The 24,742-nt window shown below is 42.1% G+C and overlaps 2 protein-coding genes across 2 annotated transcripts in view; one reads left to right on the forward strand and one right to left on the reverse strand.

Annotated features, from left to right (window-relative positions):
- Nucleotides 1-18,697, forward strand: part of dia (diaphanous related formin 1) — a 36,769-nt gene extending 18,072 nt beyond the window's left edge. Inside the window, exons 18-26 of the mRNA XM_073092596.1 lie at nucleotides 390-566; nucleotides 6,396-6,548; nucleotides 8,652-8,770; nucleotides 10,571-10,706; nucleotides 12,045-12,209; nucleotides 13,206-13,363; nucleotides 14,003-14,082; nucleotides 17,628-17,706; nucleotides 18,374-18,697. Of these exons, the coding sequence (XP_072948697.1) occupies nucleotides 390-566; nucleotides 6,396-6,548; nucleotides 8,652-8,770; nucleotides 10,571-10,706; nucleotides 12,045-12,209; nucleotides 13,206-13,363; nucleotides 14,003-14,082; nucleotides 17,628-17,706; nucleotides 18,374-18,395 (1,089 nt within the window). The 3' untranslated portion in view covers nucleotides 18,396-18,697. The remainder of the gene's footprint in view (nucleotides 1-389; nucleotides 567-6,395; nucleotides 6,549-8,651; nucleotides 8,771-10,570; nucleotides 10,707-12,044; nucleotides 12,210-13,205; nucleotides 13,364-14,002; nucleotides 14,083-17,627; nucleotides 17,707-18,373) is intronic.
- A 2,202-nt stretch (nucleotides 18,698-20,899) lies between these two features.
- LOC140757037 (uncharacterized) lies at nucleotides 20,900-24,742 on the reverse strand. Its single transcript, XM_073092590.1, has 2 exons — nucleotides 24,227-24,742; nucleotides 20,900-23,543 (listed from the first exon to the last, which is right to left on the reverse strand). Exon 2 carries the CDS (start codon nucleotides 23,498-23,500, stop codon nucleotides 21,398-21,400), a length of 2,103 nt encoding a protein of 700 aa, XP_072948691.1. The 5' UTR covers nucleotides 23,501-23,543; nucleotides 24,227-24,742; the 3' UTR covers nucleotides 20,900-21,397.

Below are 24,742 nucleotides of genomic sequence, written 5' to 3' on the forward strand. Positions count from 1 at the left end.
TCCTGTACGCCACATATCTTTTTTTTTATAATATAGGAGTAGCAGACGAGCATGCAGTCCACCTGATGGTAAGTGGCTACTGCCGCCCATGGACATCTGTAGTCAACCCCAGATAGGATTAGATATTCCTACCTGAGGTCGGCCACAGATGCGCCGCTACCCCTGAGGACTAAGCTGGAACGCCTCAGGAAAGTCTGCCTCCCTTACCACACCCTTCAAACCGGAACACAGCATCGTCTAACACTGCTGTTATTAGGTAGAAATAGGTGTGGCGGTGGTGCCGCCGGAGTCGAACCACAAAGGGTTCTACCACTTTCAAATCTATTTTAAAGTTGAATTCTATCACATGCCTATTGAAAACTGTTGAAAACTGTTCTCTCTGCTTACAGTACCTCCCACCAGCGGACCAACTGAAGAAACTGGCCGAACTGAAGTGCAACGCGTCCGAACTGACCGAGGCCGAACAGTTCGCCGCCACCGTCGCGGACGTGAAGCGCCTGGGGCCGAGACTCCGCAGCCTGGCCTTCCGCGAGCACTACGCCGAGATCATCTCGGAGGTCAAGCCGGTGAGTGCGGGAGGGAGAGGGAGAGTGTGCTAGAGGGAGAGGGAGAGAGCCGACCGTGGCGGACGTGAAGCGCCTGGGGCCGAGACTCCGCAGCCTGGCCTTCCGCGAGCACTACGCCGAGATCATCTCGGAGGTCAAGCCGGTGAGTGCGGGAGGGAGAGGGAGAGTGTGCTAGAGGGAGAGGGAGAGAGCCGACCGTGGCGGACGTGAAGCGCCTGGGGCCGAGACTCCGCAGCCTGGCCTTCCGCGAGCACTACGCCGAGATCATCTCGGAGGTCAAGCCGGTGAGTGCGGGAGGGAGAGGGAGAGTGTGCTAGAGGGAGAGGGAGAGAGCCGACCGTGGCGGACGTGAAGCGCCTGGGGCCGAGACTCCGCAGCCTGGCCTTCCGCGAGCACTACGCCGAGATCATCTCGGAGGTCAAGCCGGTGAGTGCGGGAGGGAGAGGGAGAGTGTGCTAGAGGGAGAGGGAGAGAGCCGACCGTGGCGGACGTGAAGCGCCTGGGGCCGAGACTCCGCAGCCTGGCCTTCCGCGAGCACTACGCCGAGATCATCTCGGAGGTCAAGCCGGTGAGTGCGGGAGGGAGAGGGAGAGTGTGCTAGAGGGAGAGGGAGAGAGCCGACCGTGGCGGACGTGAAGCGCCTGGGGCCGAGACTCCGCAGCCTGGCCTTCCGCGAGCACTACGCCGAGATCATCTCGGAGGTCAAGCCGGTGAGTGCGGGAGGGAGAGGGAGAGTGTGCTAGAGGGAGAGGGAGAGAGCCGACCGTGGCGGACGTGAAGCGCCTGGGGCCGAGACTCCGCAGCCTGGCCTTCCGCGAGCACTACGCCGAGATCATCTCGGAGGTCAAGCCGGTGAGTGCGGGAGGGAGAGGGAGAGTGTGCTAGAGGGAGAGGGAGAGAGCCGACCGTGGCGGACGTGAAGCGCCTGGGGCCGAGACTCCGCAGCCTGGCCTTCCGCGAGCACTACGCCGAGATCATCTCGGAGGTCAAGCCGGTGAGTGCGGGAGGGAGAGGGAGAGTGTGCTAGAGGGAGAGGGAGAGAGCCGACCGTGGCGGACGTGAAGCGCCTGGGGCCGAGACTCCGCAGCCTGGCCTTCCGCGAGCACTACGCCGAGATCATCTCGGAGGTCAAGCCGGTGAGTGCGGGAGGGAGAGGGAGAGTGTGCTAGAGGGAGAGGGAGAGAGCCGACCGTGGCGGACGTGAAGCGCCTGGGGCCGAGACTCCGCAGCCTGGCCTTCCGCGAGCACTACGCCGAGATCATCTCGGAGGTCAAGCCGGTGAGTGCGGGAGGGAGAGGGAGAGTGTGCTAGAGGGAGAGGGAGAGAGCCGACCGTGGCGGACGTGAAGCGCCTGGGGCCGAGACTCCGCAGCCTGGCCTTCCGCGAGCACTACGCCGAGATCATCTCGGAGGTCAAGCCGGTGAGTGCGGGAGGGAGAGGGAGAGTGTGCTAGAGGGAGAGGGAGAGAGCCGACCGTGGCGGACGTGAAGCGCCTGGGGCCGAGACTCCGCAGCCTGGCCTTCCGCGAGCACTACGCCGAGATCATCTCGGAGGTCAAGCCGGTGAGTGCGGGAGGGAGAGGGAGAGTGTGCTAGAGGGAGAGGGAGAGAGCCGACCGTGGCGGACGTGAAGCGCCTGGGGCCGAGACTCCGCAGCCTGGCCTTCCGCGAGCACTACGCCGAGATCATCTCGGAGGTCAAGCCGGTGAGTGCGGGAGGGAGAGGGAGAGTGTGCTAGAGGGAGAGGGAGAGAGCCGACCGTGGCGGACGTGAAGCGCCTGGGGCCGAGACTCCGCAGCCTGGCCTTCCGCGAGCACTACGCCGAGATCATCTCGGAGGTCAAGCCGGTGAGTGCGGGAGGGAGAGGGAGAGTGTGCTAGAGGGAGAGGGAGAGAGCCGACCGTGGCGGACGTGAAGCGCCTGGGGCCGAGACTCCGCAGCCTGGCCTTCCGCGAGCACTACGCCGAGATCATCTCGGAGGTCAAGCCGGTGAGTGCGGGAGGGAGAGGGAGAGTGTGCTAGAGGGAGAGGGAGAGAGCCGACCGTGGCGGACGTGAAGCGCCTGGGGCCGAGACTCCGCAGCCTGGCCTTCCGCGAGCACTACGCCGAGATCATCTCGGAGGTCAAGCCGGTGAGTGCGGGAGGGAGAGGGAGAGTGTGCTAGAGGGAGAGGGAGAGAGCCGACCGTGGCGGACGTGAAGCGCCTGGGGCCGAGACTCCGCAGCCTGGCCTTCCGCGAGCACTACGCCGAGATCATCTCGGAGGTCAAGCCGGTGAGTGCGGGAGGGAGAGGGAGAGTGTGCTAGAGGGAGAGGGAGAGAGCCGACCGTGGCGGACGTGAAGCGCCTGGGGCCGAGACTCCGCAGCCTGGCCTTCCGCGAGCACTACGCCGAGATCATCTCGGAGGTCAAGCCGGTGAGTGCGGGAGGGAGAGGGAGAGTGTGCTAGAGGGAGAGGGAGAGAGCCGACCGTGGCGGACGTGAAGCGCCTGGGGCCGAGACTCCGCAGCCTGGCCTTCCGCGAGCACTACGCCGAGATCATCTCGGAGGTCAAGCCGGTGAGTGCGGGAGGGAGAGGGAGAGTGTGCTAGAGGGAGAGGGAGAGAGCCGACCGTGGCGGACGTGAAGCGCCTGGGGCCGAGACTCCGCAGCCTGGCCTTCCGCGAGCACTACGCCGAGATCATCTCGGAGGTCAAGCCGGTGAGTGCGGGAGGGAGAGGGAGAGTGTGCTAGAGGGAGAGGGAGAGAGCCGACCGTGGCGGACGTGAAGCGCCTGGGGCCGAGACTCCGCAGCCTGGCCTTCCGCGAGCACTACGCCGAGATCATCTCGGAGGTCAAGCCGGTGAGTGCGGGAGGGAGAGGGAGAGTGTGCTAGAGGGAGAGGGAGAGAGCCGACCGTGGCGGACGTGAAGCGCCTGGGGCCGAGACTCCGCAGCCTGGCCTTCCGCGAGCACTACGCCGAGATCATCTCGGAGGTCAAGCCGGTGAGTGCGGGAGGGAGAGGGAGAGTGTGCTAGAGGGAGAGGGAGAGAGCCGACCGTGGCGGACGTGAAGCGCCTGGGGCCGAGACTCCGCAGCCTGGCCTTCCGCGAGCACTACGCCGAGATCATCTCGGAGGTCAAGCCGGTGAGTGCGGGAGGGAGAGGGAGAGTGTGCTAGAGGGAGAGGGAGAGAGCCGACCGTGGCGGACGTGAAGCGCCTGGGGCCGAGACTCCGCAGCCTGGCCTTCCGCGAGCACTACGCCGAGATCATCTCGGAGGTCAAGCCGGTGAGTGCGGGAGGGAGAGGGAGAGTGTGCTAGAGGGAGAGGGAGAGAGCCGACCGTGGCGGACGTGAAGCGCCTGGGGCCGAGACTCCGCAGCCTGGCCTTCCGCGAGCACTACGCCGAGATCATCTCGGAGGTCAAGCCGGTGAGTGCGGGAGGGAGAGGGAGAGTGTGCTAGAGGGAGAGGGAGAGAGCCGACCGTGGCGGACGTGAAGCGCCTGGGGCCGAGACTCCGCAGCCTGGCCTTCCGCGAGCACTACGCCGAGATCATCTCGGAGGTCAAGCCGGTGAGTGCGGGAGGGAGAGGGAGAGTGTGCTAGAGGGAGAGGGAGAGAGCCGACCGTGGCGGACGTGAAGCGCCTGGGGCCGAGACTCCGCAGCCTGGCCTTCCGCGAGCACTACGCCGAGATCATCTCGGAGGTCAAGCCGGTGAGTGCGGGAGGGAGAGGGAGAGTGTGCTAGAGGGAGAGGGAGAGAGCCGACCGTGGCGGACGTGAAGCGCCTGGGGCCGAGACTCCGCAGCCTGGCCTTCCGCGAGCACTACGCCGAGATCATCTCGGAGGTCAAGCCGGTGAGTGCGGGAGGGAGAGGGAGAGTGTGCTAGAGGGAGAGGGAGAGAGCCGACCGTGGCGGACGTGAAGCGCCTGGGGCCGAGACTCCGCAGCCTGGCCTTCCGCGAGCACTACGCCGAGATCATCTCGGAGGTCAAGCCGGTGAGTGCGGGAGGGAGAGGGAGAGTGTGCTAGAGGGAGAGGGAGAGAGCCGACCGTGGCGGACGTGAAGCGCCTGGGGCCGAGACTCCGCAGCCTGGCCTTCCGCGAGCACTACGCCGAGATCATCTCGGAGGTCAAGCCGGTGAGTGCGGGAGGGAGAGGGAGAGTGTGCTAGAGGGAGAGGGAGAGAGCCGACCGTGGCGGACGTGAAGCGCCTGGGGCCGAGACTCCGCAGCCTGGCCTTCCGCGAGCACTACGCCGAGATCATCTCGGAGGTCAAGCCGGTGAGTGCGGGAGGGAGAGGGAGAGTGTGCTAGAGGGAGAGGGAGAGAGCCGACCGTGGCGGACGTGAAGCGCCTGGGGCCGAGACTCCGCAGCCTGGCCTTCCGCGAGCACTACGCCGAGATCATCTCGGAGGTCAAGCCGGTGAGTGCGGGAGGGAGAGGGAGAGTGTGCTAGAGGGAGAGGGAGAGAGCCGACCGTGGCGGACGTGAAGCGCCTGGGGCCGAGACTCCGCAGCCTGGCCTTCCGCGAGCACTACGCCGAGATCATCTCGGAGGTCAAGCCGGTGAGTGCGGGAGGGAGAGGGAGAGTGTGCTAGAGGGAGAGGGAGAGAGCCGACCGTGGCGGACGTGAAGCGCCTGGGGCCGAGACTCCGCAGCCTGGCCTTCCGCGAGCACTACGCCGAGATCATCTCGGAGGTCAAGCCGGTGAGTGCGGGAGGGAGAGGGAGAGTGTGCTAGAGGGAGAGGGAGAGAGCCGACCGTGGCGGACGTGAAGCGCCTGGGGCCGAGACTCCGCAGCCTGGCCTTCCGCGAGCACTACGCCGAGATCATCTCGGAGGTCAAGCCGGTGAGTGCGGGAGGGAGAGGGAGAGTGTGCTAGAGGGAGAGGGAGAGAGCCGACCGTGGCGGACGTGAAGCGCCTGGGGCCGAGACTCCGCAGCCTGGCCTTCCGCGAGCACTACGCCGAGATCATCTCGGAGGTCAAGCCGGTGAGTGCGGGAGGGAGAGGGAGAGTGTGCTAGAGGGAGAGGGAGAGAGCCGACCGTGGCGGACGTGAAGCGCCTGGGGCCGAGACTCCGCAGCCTGGCCTTCCGCGAGCACTACGCCGAGATCATCTCGGAGGTCAAGCCGGTGAGTGCGGGAGGGAGAGGGAGAGTGTGCTAGAGGGAGAGGGAGAGAGCCGACCGTGGCGGACGTGAAGCGCCTGGGGCCGAGACTCCGCAGCCTGGCCTTCCGCGAGCACTACGCCGAGATCATCTCGGAGGTCAAGCCGGTGAGTGCGGGAGGGAGAGGGAGAGTGTGCTAGAGGGAGAGGGAGAGAAAATAGGGGAAAAGGGAAAGCTGTGTTAAAGTCAGGTAACTTGGAAAATAGTTATAGAAGGGAGATAAATTTATTGGATATGGGAAAAAATTGTTTAGGATAAAGAGAAGTGGAAAAAGAGAGATGAAATTTTGTAACTGAGAAAGAGTGTGCAATACGTAAGATTGGACAGTAACTTATAAGCAAAAGTAAATTAAAGCTAGTGAGAAAGAGGAGGATTTTCGAACAAAGATTTTAGAGGAAGAGGAGTTAGAACCCTTCGTGGTTCGATTCCAGCGGAACCGGTGCCGAAAACATGTGAGGAAACCTGCATACCTGAGACATTTATAACTATGGCCTAATCCTTCTCATTCTGAGAGGAGACCCGTGCGCAGCAATGAGATAGTAATGGGTTGATGATGATGATGGGCTACTTACCACCAGGTGGTCTGCATGCTCTGCATGGTCTGCTACTTTTCTATATTATACAAAAAAAATATGTTTTCTTCCTGGTTTCCTTTATTTATCCCTGTTCCCGTCTCCCACAGGACATAGTCTCGGGAACGGCCGCCTGCGAAGAGGTGAAGTCTAGTAAGAAGTTCGCCAAGATATTGGAGTTGCTGCTGCTGCTGGGCAACTACATGAACACCGGCTCCAACAACGCCGGGGCTTATGGGTTCGAGATCAGCTTCCTTACTAAGGTGGGTTGGATGAGGGGGAAGTGGATTCATAGATGGGGGGGTTGAATTCTTGAACAAAATGCAGATTTTAGGGTAGTTTCGGGGGAGGGGTGAGCGGATTCATGAATTGGGGGAGTGGATTAATGGATTACGGGAGTGAAATGGGTAGTGGATTTATGGATTGGGGGAGTGGATTCAGGAATGGGGGGAATCATGGTTTGGGAGAATGGATTCATGGCTTGGGGGAATGGATTCATGGCTTGGGGGAATGGATTCATGGCTTGGGGGAGTGGATTCATGGAGAAGTACGGAGATATGAGAAGGATTTGTTAAGAAGAATTCTAAGATTAGTGGATAGGTACGAGGGGCTCGATCTATTCAGTAGATTCATAGGGTAGATTGGTCGATTGTTGGATGGGTACATTAGTTCGGAGGTGAAGGCTAGTAAGAAGTTCGCCAAGATATTGGAGCTGCTGCTGCTGCTGGGCAACTACATGAACACCGGCTCCAACAACGCGGGCGCTTATGGGTTCGAGATCAGCTTCCTTACTAAGGTGGGTTGGATGAGGGGTTTTGGGGGAGGGGAGTGCATTCAAGTTTGGGGGAGTGGATTAGGAGAAAGGATTCTTGGCTTTAGGGTGTGGATTCAGTGATTGGGGGGTGGATCCAAGGATTGAAAGAATGGATTCTTGGAGTGGGTGGGAGGTGTTGAATTCCTGGGGAGAGGATGGATTCCTAAGGAACGAGTAAGGGAGGATTTACTCTGTGGTTCATTCCTTACTAAGGTGGGTCGGATGAGGGGGAAATGGATTCGTAGATTTATAAGGTTGATTTTTGTATTAGAAGGGTGGATTTAGGATATATGGAGTATATTTGTGACTGTAGGGGGGTGTTATTCGTAGGTGTAGGAGGGTGGATTTATGTATTGAGGGATGGGTTTCGATTCAAGGGGCGGATTCCTGATGTCATAGCGTGAATTCATGGATTGAGTGGATTCGTGATTTAGGAACATTAGTGGGCTAGAGCGGATGAATTCAGCGGATTTGTTGATTCCCGGATTCGTAGATTTATTTTTTCACCGAAGTGTTTTTACTATGATCACTAATACTGATTATTAGAGATGCGCCGAATAGTGGTTTCACCGAATAACCGAATACCGAATATTATTCGGTTTTACTTTATCCGAACCGCATATTCGGCCGAATTATTCGGTTTACCAATTCATTGTTTTGCCGCGTAAACAGGTTCTAATATTTCTTTTATAGTATCCATTATTGTCAATTTGCCAGTTACCTGTGTTCATTAAAACTTTAAAATGATGATTTAAGTTTTAAAAAGAAATACTATTTTCAGGTTTAAAATAAATGTTGACTATACTAACTATAGAATCTATACAAATAATTAAAATTTTAAGTGTCTGTTTGTAATGTCAAAATAAAAACATTTTACTAATAGCATATATATTTAAAATAAATAAAAGAAGAAAATATAAAATAAATGGATATACGGTACTTATAAAAAATATTATTTCTATTTTGGTTTGTTCCGGCTAATCTTCAAAATGGCTGTACTGATTTTGACGGGACTTTCACTGGCAGTTAGCTTATGTTATAGACAGTAACATAGGCTACAATAATTTTGGAAAAAGATTTAGGGATAAGCTCAAAAAAGTTAAATCCCATGAAAACTTCAGAGTATTTACACTTTTAACGCGGGTGAAACCGCGGGGCACAGCTCGTAAGTAATAAATATGTCCATTTGACGTTTCAAAATAAATGTTGATTTGAAGTTTAATTGCTTTATATTATTAAATTTGTCATAGGATTTCTATGACTTTATAATATAACATAAATCTTACATAAGAAGTTTTGTGTTTTAGTTATGTACCGTGTCGTGTATACACGAAAATAGACATACCTACTCGAACCGAATATATTCGGAACCAAAACCGAATAATTCGGCCGAATACGAATAGCATAAAAGATGCCGAATACGCCGAATACCGAATACCAAACGAATATTCGGCGCATCACTACTAATTATGCATTGTGTTGTTATTCTAAAGGTATAAGCTTTTTATTACTTGATATTTCAAATATTAATATAAATGTTATCTGTTCACAGTTAACGTCAACGAAAGATCTGGAAAACAAACAAACGCTACTGCACTACTTAGTTGAAACCATAGAGAATAAGTTCCCCGATGTACTTAACTTCGCCGAGGAAATACCGCATATAGACAGGTGAGTTGTTTAATTATAGAAAGAAAGAAGTATAGAAAGAATTATAGAAATAATTAAGGAAAAAGAAGAAAAAAATATAAAACACGAAAGACTGAACGAACGAATGTAAGAACGAAATAAATAAAAGAGGGTGAATGAAAGAAAGAAGGTCTGGAAAATAAACATAAACCATAGAGAAGTTTCTTGTGTATTTAGCTTCGCCGAGGAGATGCCATATATAGACAGGTGAGTTGTTTAATTGTTTATGGACAGAAAGAAAGAAAGATTGAAAGAACGTATGTCAAAAAAAAGGAAATAATAAAGAACAAAAAAAAGAAACGAAGGAATGAATGTAATAAAGAAGAAATTACTAAAATACGAAAAGAAGAATGAATTAAAGAATGAAAGTAAGAAGTATAGAAGGAACTGAAGGCAGATAGAATGTATGTAAGAACGAAATAAGTAAATGAATGAAAAAAGAATGAGTGAAGGAAAGAAGATCTGGTTAACAAACAAACGCTACTGCACTACTTAGTTGATACCATAGAGAATAAGTTCCCCGATGTACTTAACTTCGCCGAGGAGATACCGCATATAGACAGGTGAGTTGTTTAATTATGTATAGATAGAACGAAAGAAAGATAGAAAGAACGTACGTAGGAAAAAATAAGGAATGAAAAAAAAAGGATGAGTGAAAGATTTAATGTAAGAAAGAAGAACTTACTAAAGAACGAAGGAAAAAAATAAGACACAAAGAAGTATAAAAAGAACAGAAAGACAGATAGAATGTATGTAAAAACGAAATAAAGAAAAAAAAGAAGGAATGAAAGAAAGATTTGAAAAACAAACGGTACTCCATTACTTACTTGAAACCGTAGAGAATAAGTTCACCGATGTACTTAACTTCGCCAAGGAGATTCTACATTTAGTTGAGTTGTTTAATTGTTTATTGAAAGAAAGAATGAAGCATAGGAAGAATTAAGGAAAAAAAAAGAAAAAATATAAAGAACGAAAGACTGAACGAACGAATGTAAGAACGAAATAAAGAAAAAAGGATGAATGAAAGAAAGAAGGTCTGGAAAATAAACATAAACCATAGAGAAGTTTCCTGTGTATTTAGATTCGCCGAAGAGATGCCCCATATAGGCAGGTGAGTTGTTTGTTTGTGTATGTAAACGAATGAATGAAAGAAGAACTGGAAGACAAGAAAAAACATAGAAAGATTAAAGAAACACTAATTTTGATAGGAAAAAACAAATAACGAAGAAATTTTAAAGTAACAAAGAAAAGAATGGTGAAAGAAAAAACTTTCCTTTATGAAGTTTCTTTTATGAATTTATTTATTTATATCAGGTCAAAAAAATCTTATGTAAAATCTAATTTTACGATTCTATTTATTTTGTCTTTGTACTTGTTGTAATTTACACACATTTATATATTTTTAAAATGATTATTAGGATTGCTTAATTTATAAGATGAATAAATAAGTAAGGTAGGCTTGAAGGTGGTAGAACCCTTTGTGGTTCGACTCCGGCGGCACCACCGCCACACCTATTTCTACCTAATAACAGCAGTGTTAGGCGCTGCTGTGTTCCGGTTTGAAGGGTGTGTTAAGGGAGACCGACTTTTCCGAGGCGTTCCAGCTTAGTCCTCAGGGGTAGCGGCGCATCTGTGGCCGACCTCAGGTAGGAATATCTGATCCTATCTGGGGTTGATTACAGATGTCCATGGGCGGCAGTAGCCACTTACCATCAGGTGGACTGCATGCTCGTCTGCTACTCCTATATTATATATAAAAATAAATGTGAATATTCTCCACAGGGCGGCGCGGGTGTCGATGGAGAACCTCCAAAAGGCCCTGAAGAAGATGGACAACGACATAAGGTCACTAGAGATGGATTTGAACAACTCGAAGGTACCGCAGTGTCCGGACGACCTCTTCCACGAGACCATGAACGTATCCTTTACTAAAAAATATGTCACATTTTTTGCAATTTTATATTTTGAACTAGAAATCCTTATCCTTACTAATATTATAAATCCGAAAGTAACTCTGTCTGTCTGTCTGGTTGTCTCTTCTTCACGCCTAAACCAGTGAACCGATTTTAATGAAATTTTGTACAAAGATAGTCTGAGATCCCACGGGAACTAGGGATGGCGATCTAAGATCGATTAATCGGAGAATCGATCTTTTGGACCCAAAACATCGATTATTTTAATCGATATTAGTAAGGATTGAGTCGTAAACTTGAAATTTGATCAAGTGATGATCTTTAGCAAAGTTGAAGGTACGAATTTTCAGTTTTATGTATGTTAGTATGTTATATTTCTTTTAAACGCGGGCGAAGCCACGGGCAAAAACTAGTAATATTATAAATCCGAAAGTAACTATGTCTGTCTGTCTGGTTGTCTCTTCTTCACGCCTAAACCACTGAACCGATTTTAATGAAATTTTGTACAAAGATAGTCTGAGACCCGAGAAAGGACATAGGATAGTTTTTAGCCCGGAAATCCCACGGGAACTAGGGATGGCGACCTAAGATCGTTTAATCGGAGAATCGATCTTTTGGACCAAAAGTAGATTATTTTAATCGATATTAGTAAGGATTGAATCGTAAACTATGCATTTGATCAAGTGATGATCTTTAGCAAAGTTGAAGGTACGAATTTTCAGTTCTCAGACTATCTATGTACAAAATTTCATTAAAATCGGTTCAGTGGTTTAGGCGTGAAGAAGAGACAACCAGACAGACAGACTGAGTTACTTTCGGATTTATAATATTAGTAAGGATTGTAGTTTTCTCCCTGTTCCTCTCCCACCCTTAACGTGTGACGTCATTTATAGATGTCCCCTTCTTATGTTCAATTGTAGTGTAAGATTACATTTTAAGTGAGTTTAAATAAAAAAAAACATTGATGTAAGAAATGGATTAAAAAGCTTGCATTCGGGTTTCATTGTTGGCCATATCTATGACATTCTGGTATGAAATTAAAAAAAAAAATGGAAGCTTGGGCGCGAAAAAACGGAGGGAAAGGGGGCTAATATAGAAGTTGCTAGTTGAGTCGTGGCTTGTGCAGTGATTGATGTACTAGATATATGATGGTAATAATATAATGGAAGCACAACAATCTGAGTTTTGCTTTGGTGACCCGAACTCCCCAGCAGTAGTTTTCTCCCTGTTCCCCCCCCCCCCCCTTCCCAACCCTTAACATGTGACTTCATTTATAGATAACCCCTTCTTAAATTGTAGTTTTCTCCCTATTTCGTACCCAATTCCTTAACAAAAGTCTCCAGGACTTCGCCAAGGAGGCGCGGGAACAGTGCGACCTGCTCCACTCGATGTTCCGCAAGATGGAGGCGCTGTACTCGGAGCTGGCGGAGTACTACGTGTTCGACGCGGCCAAGTACACGCTGGAGGAGTTCTTCCTGGATCTGAAGACCTTCAAGGACTCCTTCGCGGTGAGTGACTCATATAGGGTTCGGAGGCACCGATGTCACACCAATTTCCGATATGACAGCAGTGTGGCGCTGCTGTGTTCCGGTTTGAAGGGTGTGGTGAGGAAGACAGATACAAGGCGTTCCAACTGACAGCGGTTATTAATAATCGATCTATCTTCATTTACTGTATCAAAGATCGAATTTTGACTGTTTATTTTAATTGTCAAATGTCGATCTTAAGTTGGGTAAACATTGGATAGATTGATTATTAATAATGGGCGATATAAGAGATTGTCAAATTTCAATCCATGATTTTGAAAATTTGGATAGATTAAATATTCAAAAATGTGTCAGATAGGGTTGGAAAGAGTGATGGGTCGTACGGTATTTATTACGTGTATGTATGTATGTACGTGTGTATGTGTGTGTGTGTGTGTGTGTGTGTGTGTGTGTGTGTGTGTGTGTATCTGTGCATGTGTGAGAGTGTGGACACCAGTGTTCATTGTGACACTGGATGTTCCGCAAGATGGAGGCGCTGTACTCGGAGCTAGCGGAGTACTACGTGTTCGACGCGGCCAAGTACACGCTCGAAGAGTTCTTCCTGGATTTGAAGACCTTCAAGGACTCTTTCGCGGTGAGGATTGTAGTATAGTCGACCCCCAAACTTCAAGTCCGCTCTGGAGGTCAGGTTTCAGTCAGCGAGCTAATGCGGTGGAACACAACCACAAGCATATACTCCGTAGCAACATAAGGGCACACTAACTGCGCTATGTACCCGCTGATATCTACAATTTGCTGTTGCGACGCGACTCGCTTCTATATTCGGAGCGGACTAGCAGTCTCGCGAGGAATATACTATTTTCGATTAATACTAGGCGGCTGGATTTCAACCTTTGCGGGTCGTAGTTTGCCCACACCTGTCTTAAACAATCATTCTGAGACGAGACCTTACCCAGCGGTGGGACAGTAACTGGTAACGGAACGTCTACCTAATTTACTCTTATCTTTTCTCCCCAGGCGGCTCATCAAGAGAACGTGGTGATCCGAGAAACGGCCGCTAGGGCGAGAAGAGCCCGTGAGGCGAGAGCGGCCGCGGAGAGAGAGAGACGCGACAGACAACATCGGTACAAACAGTTCGTGGACATGGAGAGCGCACAGGACGGCGTTATGGACAGGTGTGTACTAGTAATACACACACACACACACATACACAGAGAAAGAGAGAGAGAGAGAGAGACACATGCACAGACAGACACACATACACACACACTCACACACACACACACACACACACACACACACATACACAGAGAGAGACAGACAGATATGCACAGACAGACACACACACACAGGGAGAGAGAGGGAGACGCACATACACACACAGAAAGAGAAAGACTATGAGAGAGATAGAGAGAGACTATACTGTACTAAAGTTGGTGGAATCTACGTGGTTCGACTCCGGCGGCACCACCGCCACACCTGTTTCCGTTATAACAGCAGTGTAGCGCTGCTGTGTTCCGGTTTGAAGGGTGTGGTAAGGGAGACTTACTTTTCCGAGGCGTTCCAGCTTAGTCCTCAGGGGTAGCGGCGCATCTGTGGCCGATAGCAACTAGGAATCTAATACTATCTGGGATTGATTATAGATGCCCATACGGCAGTAGCCAATTACAATCAGGTGGACTGCATACTCGTCTTCTACTCCTATATTATAAACAGACTTATCTAACTTTTTGGCTTCGGTATATAAACATCCGAATTAGTGTTCCTTATTATAATTACTCTAATTATACTAATTTCATATTTGTCTGTTACAGTTTAATGGAGGCTCTGCAAAGCGGTTCAGCGTTCAGCAGAGAGAGGCCACGGAAAAAGGCTAATCCGAGGGTAGCTGGAGGTATGTGTTCGTATAGAAATAATTTTCAAAATAGTTTAAAAACTAAAAACCACGCGAAAATCGCACAAGGAAATAGTCATTCCTGACGATCCTGATGAGAGGAATGGAATCAAATCAAAATCAGAATCAAAAATATTTATTTCTTCAACAATGAATTGGTTTACATAATAAGTGGTTTGGACGAGGAATAAAATTATTAAAATCGTTTATTGTCATCGGTTCTCGATAAGTGTTCAATACTTTAAATTAATCGGACCGTTCAAAGCGGGTAAAAATCGAGTTCAAAGATTCCGTTACATACATACATACAGGTCAAGCTAATAAAAGCGTGGTAAAAATTCTTAATAGAACTATCGGGGTGAGGTCTGGGTTCGATCCCCGACCTAGCAGATACATATTTTGATTTTTTTTTATTTCCTTTCCAAACGTCATGTGAACGGTGTACAAATAACTTAAAATTTTGAACTATGTAAAACTATCGGTGAGTTCTGGGTTAGAAACCCAACCTAGGAGATACTCGTATTTTGAAACCGTTTTTTCAGTAGTCTCACACAACCGTTATCGATACTCAATCTATACAAATTTTACTGAACAAAGATCTAAAATTGAAAATTTTTAGTATGATACGTTATGTTATTAATTGTTGATTTTTAATAGAGAAAACATTGTATAGATAGATTATTATTGGATCGGATTTATTTCATTTCGATTCAATTCTTTCGGGAACTGACTTTGAAGTTTTGATGTGAAACATCTATAGCCGCACGTAAAACCGATTTCTGGCGTGGCGACGCATGCCGTGCACGCTATACGATGGTATATATATACAGTCTATATGCAGTAGTGTGTACGGTGTGGCGACGCGTCGCCATGCGCAATAAATAGTCATCGTTATCTGGAAAAAATCGTAATATTTTATTTTATCATTATGACATATTTAGTTCCTATCACAATATGTTCTTTTCTGCATGTTACTTTTACAAAATAATGTCGATGTTTCACATCTGCCAGGCGTCCCGTGACGGCTCATATTTTTTTTATGTAGGGTCTTATTTAATTTTATAAAAACGCCTTTTTTTCGATAATTTTGATGGCACTTAGTGCAGTTCGTTTCAAATCAGTCAAATTAGTTAAAATAGTTTTTTGTCTCATATTACATTTTAAAGTGGGTTATGCGAAGAACTTCATGTATCATTACAAGAGTATGATCATAAAGCACATTTTTGCACGCACTCGCATTCAGAGGACGCTACCGAGGAGGAGGGAATCGTGCAAGCGATTTTGCACCGTATCGCAGGTATTTTGGTAATGTTGTGTAGGCTTACACTGAAAATTTGTTAAGCATGTTACTGATTATGTAATTTCATTTGGATTTTGGATTTTTTTTATTTTTAGGTTTGTATTTTTTTCTTATAGGACGGCGTGACGGGATAAAAGTACATTTTTCTTTAGTTAGGGATGCAAGTTTGTGAAATAGTACATAATATATAATATCAATTCTGAGATGATATTGTGAATTATAACGTAATAATTGAATTTAAGTAGAATGACATTTTTTCGCCGACAAATTTCGAATTTTAATAATTTTGACGAAATATTTGATAAAAAAAAGTAATAATAAGATCCAGAGAAACTATAATAAATAGAAAAAGTAACGATATTTTTTTTGCTTTTTTTCTTTATAAAAAAACATAGTTATAATAAAAGAAAATGAATTCTTATGTTGTTTTGCCCGAAACGTTCAGTTAAAATCGTTAAGACTTAGGACTGAGCACAAACATTTGAACACATATTTGAACACATGTTTGAACACAGTGAAGCACCGGTATTTGAGTATTCGTTCAAAGCTTGCTTTAAATATTTGCACTTTGACATTTGGTGTCGGTTTCTCGAGTGCACAAAAAAAGCGTTCAAACTTCAAATATATGCGGAGCCTGCTACACATGCGCAAAGTCCAGTTGCCAGGAGACCATGACATGAGAGACAAGTTAAAAAATTAAACAAACAAGTGTTCAAATGATTGAGCAAAGTCTTTGTACAAATATTTGTGTATGACTGACACGGGCCTTAAAACAGAACAAACAAAGAGACGACAAAAGAAAATATAATCGATTTTCTATTATATACATCGGAGCATCATAATTATGATATTTTTAAAACAGAACAAACATACATTTTTATTTTTATTTATATATCTAGATCCCCGGCCGATTTGCTGCGATCGACTTCGGCGCGTACGCAAGTCGTCCCCAAAACTAGAGACATACAGACAAGTCGATTATGTTATATATAGATGTTTTTATTATAACACTGGCTGATACATTCTTATGAGCTTTTTATGAGCATTTTGGAATATCTGAAATTCGGCCATTTTGAAAAAAGAAATAGTATTGGCTGCCAGTGATACATGTCTATCGATAGCCTAAAGGCCGATATTAATAAACAATCTATCTATGTTTTGCCTATCAAAGATCGTCATTTAGCTATTTCTTCATACTAGACATTATATCTTTGATAGGCAAAGATTGGATAGATCGATTATTAATAAGTGATTACAATCAAAACTTATTCATGTAATTTTATAAGAGATATTTTGTATGGTATTTCATTTAATTTGTCATTTGTGATCTACTGAAGAAAATGATAATATTTTTATTTTTTGCAATTGACATTGAAATAAAGTATATCTTAGAAAATATCATTACTGGCCGCCGAAACACAATTTTTATAAAAAATGTAATATAAGTTACCCATTGAAGATGTCAGCATACATAAATACATAATTTTATCTTTAATAAATATAATATTTTTTGCACAAGCTCGTAAGAATAAAATCAGCAAATAATATTCAATATTTAATAGTGAATTTGCTTTAGATGTTGTCAGTATGAGAGATTTAGTGTTTCTTTTATACATTACAAATTACTACCTTCAAACCTTCTATTTAATTCTTAAAATAAATTAATTGCCTACTAATACTTTTAAACAAAATATTGATAGAGCTTGGTGCAGTATGGGCCAGCTTCATACAATGTTTGAGATTGTTAAATGTCTGATATTTATGTTGTTGTAGATCAGAATTAATACACTAATAATAGTAAGCAACGTATTATCAATGGTTTTGTAATAGATTTAATTTAAGAATATTCGACATATGTTAGGATTCCTGGTCTGTTTTTCAATTTATTTTCAAGTAACTGTATTTAACAGAAAATATCATAAAGAAAGAAAAAAGGCAACGAAATTTTAGGTCTAATTTACGCAATTGATTGAGATTCAGGATCATTAAATTCAATTAAATTGAACACTCAAATCAATTAAATTGGATTTTCCATGCAATTAAAACAAATGAAATTAAAAATTCAATTTTATTAAATCGCAAAAACAATGGTTGGTAAATTATGATCATTCAATTCAATTAAATTGAAAATTCAATTCGATTAAATTGAAAATGCAAGTCAATTAAATTGAATACGCAATTCAATGAAATTGTAAAGACAAAAATTAAATACATAATTAAAAATGTTCATTTTAATTTATTTTAGCTGAACGGCGAGCCCAGCTGAGTAGGACCCGCTCTAGGTCTGGACTTACGGGACCTCTAACCAGCAGAGAACTAGCGAAGTGAGTATATTGACTATTATAATAATAATCATTTATTTCAGAATTAGATTCCATGTTATAAAATTAATCACAAATGTAATAAAATACTGTTGAAAGGTGATAGAACCATCTGGTTCGACTCCGGCGGCACCACCGCCACAACTATTTCTGTTATAACAGCAGTGTTAAGCGCTGCTGTGTTCCGGTTTGAAGTGTGGTAAGGGAGACATACTTAAGAGGGGTTTCAACTTAGTCCTCAGAAGTAGTAACGCATCTGTGGGTGATCTGAGATATGATTTTAATTGTATCTGAGGGTTGATTATGGATGTCCATGGGCAGCAGTAGCCACTTACCATCAGGTAGACTGCATGCTCGTTCGTTACTTCCATGTTATAGGACATATTTCTATGTTATATATTTAAATTTAAATATAGAATAAATATACATGAATACTTTTTTATTTTGGGTATTTTAAAAATAAAAATAACATTTTTTATTGACTATAAAATAACTTTTTATGAACATAAATTTTATAAATGAATTATCTTCTGATATTTTGCTTCCAAAATGGGTATCGTCATTTTATTATATTTTAGTATGGAATAACTTTATTTCAAACATGTTCATATGTTTTATTATTAACTTTTATTTAATAAAATACAAAATAATACATTGTTTTTGTCCACAGCGAGTTACTGAGCAACGCGTGATGCTCACAGTGATATTAGTGTTGTAATATAATATTAGTTTTAAGCGCAACCATTCTATATCAACTCCGGCCTAAGATTTATTCAATGTTATAAAAAAATTATTTGAAAAAATTTTATGCATCACATCATTTTTTTGACAAAAAAGGCTATATGATCCAAATTAAGTTTTGTTTGTATCAGACAGTCAACGTGTCAGGCACTGACCGTGTCAGGCACGGGCCGTGTCAAGCACGTGCCGTATCAGACAAAATCATTTTTCTATACAATATTTTGATAAGTATGTCTACGTAGTGATAGCCTAGTGGTTGCCTAGGTGTCGATCGAGGGGTCCGAGGTTCAAATCCCAGCCAGGCCTCTGATTTTTCAAAGTTATGTGCGTATTAGAAATTAATTATCGCTTGCTAAACGGTGAAGGAAAACATCGTGAGGAAACCGGCACACCTGAGAAATGTTAAAAAAGTTCTCAAAGGTATGTGAAGTCTACCAATACGCACTTGTCCAGCGCGGTGGACTATGGCCTAATCCTTCTCATTCTGAGAGGAGACCCGTGCCTAGCAGTAATGGGTTGATGTTACAGTATAACGGTAAATATAAATACGTCAATACATATTGTATAAGAGAATACTATTTGCCTGACACGATACGCGTCTGATACGTTCTGTGTCTGTCGAAGAAAATGAACTCATACAAATTGTATTTTTATTTTGTTTAAAATTTCCGTCATCTTTGAAAAATACTAATATTCTGGCTACATAATATTTGGCCGACCTCAGGTAGGGTCCAATCTCCTATCTGGGGTTGATTATAGATGTCCATACGGCAGTGACTTACCATCAGATGGACTGTATGATCGTAAATGCTTCCATTTTTAAATACTTAATCTAATGTGTCAAATAAATTGTTATATTAAATAAATTGAAATTGATTTTGTGTATATAATGATAAAATTAGAAAAATATTGTCCGTATACAATAATTGTGTTTGAAAATGTTTTGGATGTATTATGTCGCGAGGAAAATAGCCTATGATAAATTTTGGTTTTTGACTTTAGCGGTCTGGGGTTCGATTCCTGGATCAGTGATTTTTCGAAATTATTTGCGTATTAGAAATTTTATTATTATTTGTTTTTAACTGGCAAGGAAAATATAAAAAAATATAAACATTTGTAAAAAAATGTTACTGAAGGGCGAAGTCTACCAATACGCACTTGTCCAGCGCGGTGGACTATGGCCTAATCCTTCTCATTCTGCAGGAGACCCGTGCCCAGTGGGACAGTAATGGGCAACCTTTTACTGTCTTAATGTAAAAATATTAATCTTAAGATGGATTCACACTGTGTATCAAATAAATATACTCTATTGATATAAACAATAATACAAAGTTATGAAAAAAATACAGTTATATATTTTTTTTACCGCAAATAGTACTAAATACTACAATAAAATAATATAAAGATACAAAAATAGTTTAAAATTATAACAATTAATATATAAAATAATATTTATTTTCACACATTTATAAAATGATATACAATTTATATTAAAATTATGATATTATTTTCATTTACTGTTTATTAAAATCCTGCCATTTTAATTGTAATAAAAAGTATGACGTAATATTTATACAATAATAACGTTTTGAAATAGATTTCGAATAAAAGATTTTTTAAGAAAAATTTAATAAATACCATTTGTTATACAGTGTGTATTCATCTTAAATACGTTTTTATCACATGCAATATGTAAAAAAATATAATGTAAAAATTATAAATTGCAACGGAATTACGGATAACTTCGAAGTCGTTTTATATTTATATATTTGAAGCTACATAAATAATATTTCACATATTTTATACGCACAAAATTCAATTTTTAAATGGGATTGTAGTTTTTAAAAAATATTCGTGCCCCAAAATATTGATATTAAATTAGAAATTCACATAATGTTCCTCTCACGGATTTTGATAACACCAATTTATTGTAGAATTAATGTTTTTTTTATATTTATACTGATGGATATAAAGTGCATCAAACTAATCTTCGGAATTGAACGTTGTTTATTATTATACATAAAATGTATGAGAGGTTTTTTAAATTATGTGACACTTTTTATATATACAGCAGTGATAGGTAAGTATTTCATATCTAATGCTACTGTTAGGGGTTTAGATCCTAGGCAAGTACTTCTGGGTGAATCTACTCAAGATTATTCTTCACATAGAAAAAAAAAATCTTATAAAATATCCCGAGAATAGCCTTTATTTGAAGCTTAGTCTATAAATACATCAAATATATGCTGTGTTATAATAAAGTTATGCTAGAAAACACAATATTTTCGAAAATATTGGCAAATATAAAAATGTTGGTGTTGGTAATAATGACGATCTATGAGGATAATGACGTTGTTGCTGATTATAATGACGGACTGTTGCCGACAGTGACGAATGTATTGAATGTATTATGAAGTTCAATTATTTTGATGTTAATAATGAAAGAAAATGCAAGAATAATAAACACTATTTATTTCTTTAATTATATTATCACAATTATTTCTTAAATTAGGTAAGCATATACATATTATAGTAGATATTAGTAAACTTAATATTATTATCTGACAAACATTACTAAAAAGACTGATTATTAGGATGAAGGTCTTCATCCTAATAATCAGTCTTCTTAGTTTCATTAGTTAACTATTAATCAAATAATCATTTGGTACAGACATTTGGTATATAAATCAACAACGTAGTAGACTTCACATGATAGATTCTTGAGTATCCTATGTCAAATATTTAAAAAATAAATCAAAATTATCAAACTAAAACTACACACAAACTACAACACCCCCACAAATATTTTCATTGAATCATTCTTCCTACCGAGCATTTTTACTGACCGTTCTTTATTCCTAATATCACTTTTTAAAATCAATCAAAACTGCTTATTTAGAGATATTAAAAATAGAAAAAAAAAGAAATAGATTTAAGAAAAAACGTTAACATTTTAATATGTTTTTGAGGTAGAAGGCTTACATAATATGTTCCCTTGATTATTTAAGTTTTTGAGTGTTATATCGGATAAAATTCTAACTTTTTGTAGCTGTGGCGGATTTATTACATAATATGCCAAATGTTTTCCGTGCATGCATATGTCTAAAAAAGAACATTCAGTACAACTCATCTTTCTCAAAGTTATTCGAGTTTTGTTTGATTTATCCCACAAAACTTGATGCACTAAAAGTGTGCCCTTAAAAGGTTTAAGACTTTTGGGAATTGAGTTGGATTTGGCTACTATATCTTCTTCTTCTACTTTCTCTACGATAATATTCAACTGTTCATTTTCGATCTGGTTTTTAATTATATCATAGAATTGATTATATGTTCCTACGTCCCTGCCAAAAAGAACCGTCCTATCTGCTGTTCGTTTTAGCGTTGCGCCAACACCGTCTGGGGCACCCTTACCGTGCCCTGCTTCTGAATAATTCCAAGTAATTTTACTTAACTGCGAAAAATCTGTATATAATTGTGTGATTATAAAAAACATGGTCTTGTTTCTATACTGAGACGACGGCGAGTCCGATACAAAGTGTATCGTATCAATTAATGGGTTCAGTTTGATAACTTGTTTTAACAACGGGACTAGATGAGCCCATACGGCTGACGCATCGTGACGCAAACAATTACTTATTGTACACATGGATGTTGGGGTTACTTGACCAGTATCAAAGTTGTGCGTATATACAACTGCAGTGTGTAAGCAGACTTGTTGTCTGCTACCTCCGAAGTGGAAGGATTGCACTTCTTCTGCGTATTTTAGGGAATAATTTTCCGAGAAATCTATGTGTACCAAAGCTTCTTGAATGGTTATATTATTCTTTATATCTTTGATAGTATGATACTGTCCGACCATTTTGTATGTGTGCTCTAGAAATGGTATTATTTCTTTTTCTATTTTAACAATAGCTTCCTTACAGTTGATATTAATGTTCTTCTTCACGGTTATTTTTTGTTTTTTCTGAATACCATTTTTGGTTATGTTTTTAGATATTTTGACCCATTGAAAATATGTAAAAGTGTTGCTATCATCGTTCTTAAGATTGTATTCTAGACGATTTGATCTGCAGGTATTACAAATTCTTTGTAAGCAATCAATATTTCTCGAATCACAACATAATTTGGAGATGACCTGTTCACTGTTTTTCTCTTTTAATATTGATTGCTTATTCATCGCAGATATTAATAATTCCATATTAGTATGAATACTGCACTGACATGTTTCCCTGTTGATACTTTTCGGAAAAAGAACCCAAAATGGCCGGTGCTTGCAAAAAAATGAATAATGTACTAGTGAATTAGTCTGTGAACAAAATTTTTTGTGTAAGTCTTTTAAAGGTAAACATAAATACCTTTTCTGCATGCGGACTTTATCGCGGGTAATAAATTCTTTTTTACCAGCGCTTATTACGCTATGTACATCTTCTGTATAAAAGTTCTGTATGTGTTCGATTAACGATAATCCCGTTTTCTCATTTGTGTTAATTTGTATTGCACTCTCTTCAATATTTGGTTCCTGTCGTAAGTTTTTTATTTCTTTTATTTTTTTCTTTAGTCTCTTAATTTGTTTACGTTGGCTCCTGTCTCTTTTTTGGTAATCCGCTATGATGCGCAATAATCTTTTCCGTTTTTTCAACTCAACATAGCGAACTTGTTTAACTTTTGCATAAGCTTGTGAAATCTCACACAATGGGTCAACTTCTTTGGTATATGGGACTTCAGTATCTGTATGGTTTTCATTGTTCTGATGTTCTACAACAGCTTCAATATTAACTTTCTCTAATAAGGGATCAACTCTTTCTTCACTAGCTTCTTCCTTTTTCTTTCGACGATATCTTTTAGAATTTTCTTTCCATCTTTTCCTTTGTTCCTTTATTTCACGAAAAGATTTTTCTTTTTTTGCTTCTTTTTGTTTTAGATATCTTTCTCTTCTCTTTTGTTTTTCTATTTCTAATAACTCCGGATCATTTTTAATTTCGTTATACTTTCGTTTTTTGCAAATTCTCTGAGCCAGTCTTCTATTCTCTACATATTTTTTATTTTTGGGAGGCATATTTGGAGGGCCATTTACGGGGGTCAGTCTTAGTTTTTACGATCTGCAAAAGGCATAGTAAATTAATATGTAATATCAAACAAACAATTTCAACATGCGCACTATATATACAAGCTCTATTGTTACGTTTCCCATATCCAAAATGACCACTACACATAGGTACATAAATTAAAATTTTAAATGGTTAAATGAACAAACTCTAACATAATGCTCCTCTATCCTCTACTTCTCCAGTTACATGTATATTCTAAGCAAACAACATAAAACTACGTAATTTTTTAGATACTGCCTAAATGTTATAACTACTCATGAAAAAAGTTATTATTACATAATTATAACAAATCTCTTTGATTCCATTCATCAACAATTGTCGCTCCGTCATCATTTACAAATTGGTACATATCTAATAAGTGCTCTGGATTACTAGAGTGCATTATCATGTGTACGGATTCATATCGATCATGGTTAAATTCTCTGTATAGTTTCCAATTCTCTTGATCTTCGTATAATGATGTTGCCGACAGTGACGAATTCTGGAAAGATCGCCGCCACGACCGATATACGTTAATAGTTACAAAAAACAATCACTGCATGTCATTTGTTTCAAGAATACTTCACCATCGTTAATAAATAAGGGTTAACCATGCACACATAATTAAGATAAAGCTATATATAAGAATGACGTTTGGGATGCTAAACTTTGGAGAATGATATTCAATAACTTACGGTCGAAAAATAAACGTCCTTTCGCTCTGATGAGTGGCGATCGACTGAGGCACGAGGGGGGCTCGTCTCTTGAAAGAAATGCGACGCTTCGGGCGCGTTCCGTTTTCTCAGAATTTAGCAAAACAATCGTGTTGCCGATAATGACGGATTTTTTTTGAACATTTTTTGATTCAATTTCTAATTGATTTACGACTTAATTTTTAAATATATTTTGTATGAAATACCTTGAGTATTTAATAATAAGTAATATAAATACACAGACGGGTCTACTTTACTGATCATTTTTGATTCATAGCATAAAATATCCAAAACCTAGCAATTGGGACATCTGAAATATTGCCGTTTTTGAGAGTTTTTTTCTAATTGTTCTTATTTTTGATTTATAATCACGGAATGGCTTTGATTGCTTCTGCTTCATTTATTTAGGTAGCAGATTAAGAAGTAAAACTCCTGAATTTGTTTCATAAAGAGGAGTATTAAGGCAAGACATAAATTTTGAGCCTCTTGAAGATCCAC

This window comes from Epargyreus clarus, unplaced genomic scaffold (genome assembly GCF_041222505.1).
Source record: "Epargyreus clarus isolate Ecla_fem2 unplaced genomic scaffold, WU_Ecla_fem_2.2 ptg000036l, whole genome shotgun sequence".
Lineage (NCBI taxonomy): Eukaryota > Metazoa > Arthropoda > Insecta > Lepidoptera > Hesperiidae > Epargyreus > Epargyreus clarus.

Coding starts and splice junctions, on each gene's coding strand:
- LOC140757037 (XM_073092590.1), bottom strand. CDS start 23,500: ATGCCTCCCAAAAATAAAAAATATGTAGAGAATAGAAGACTGGCTCAG.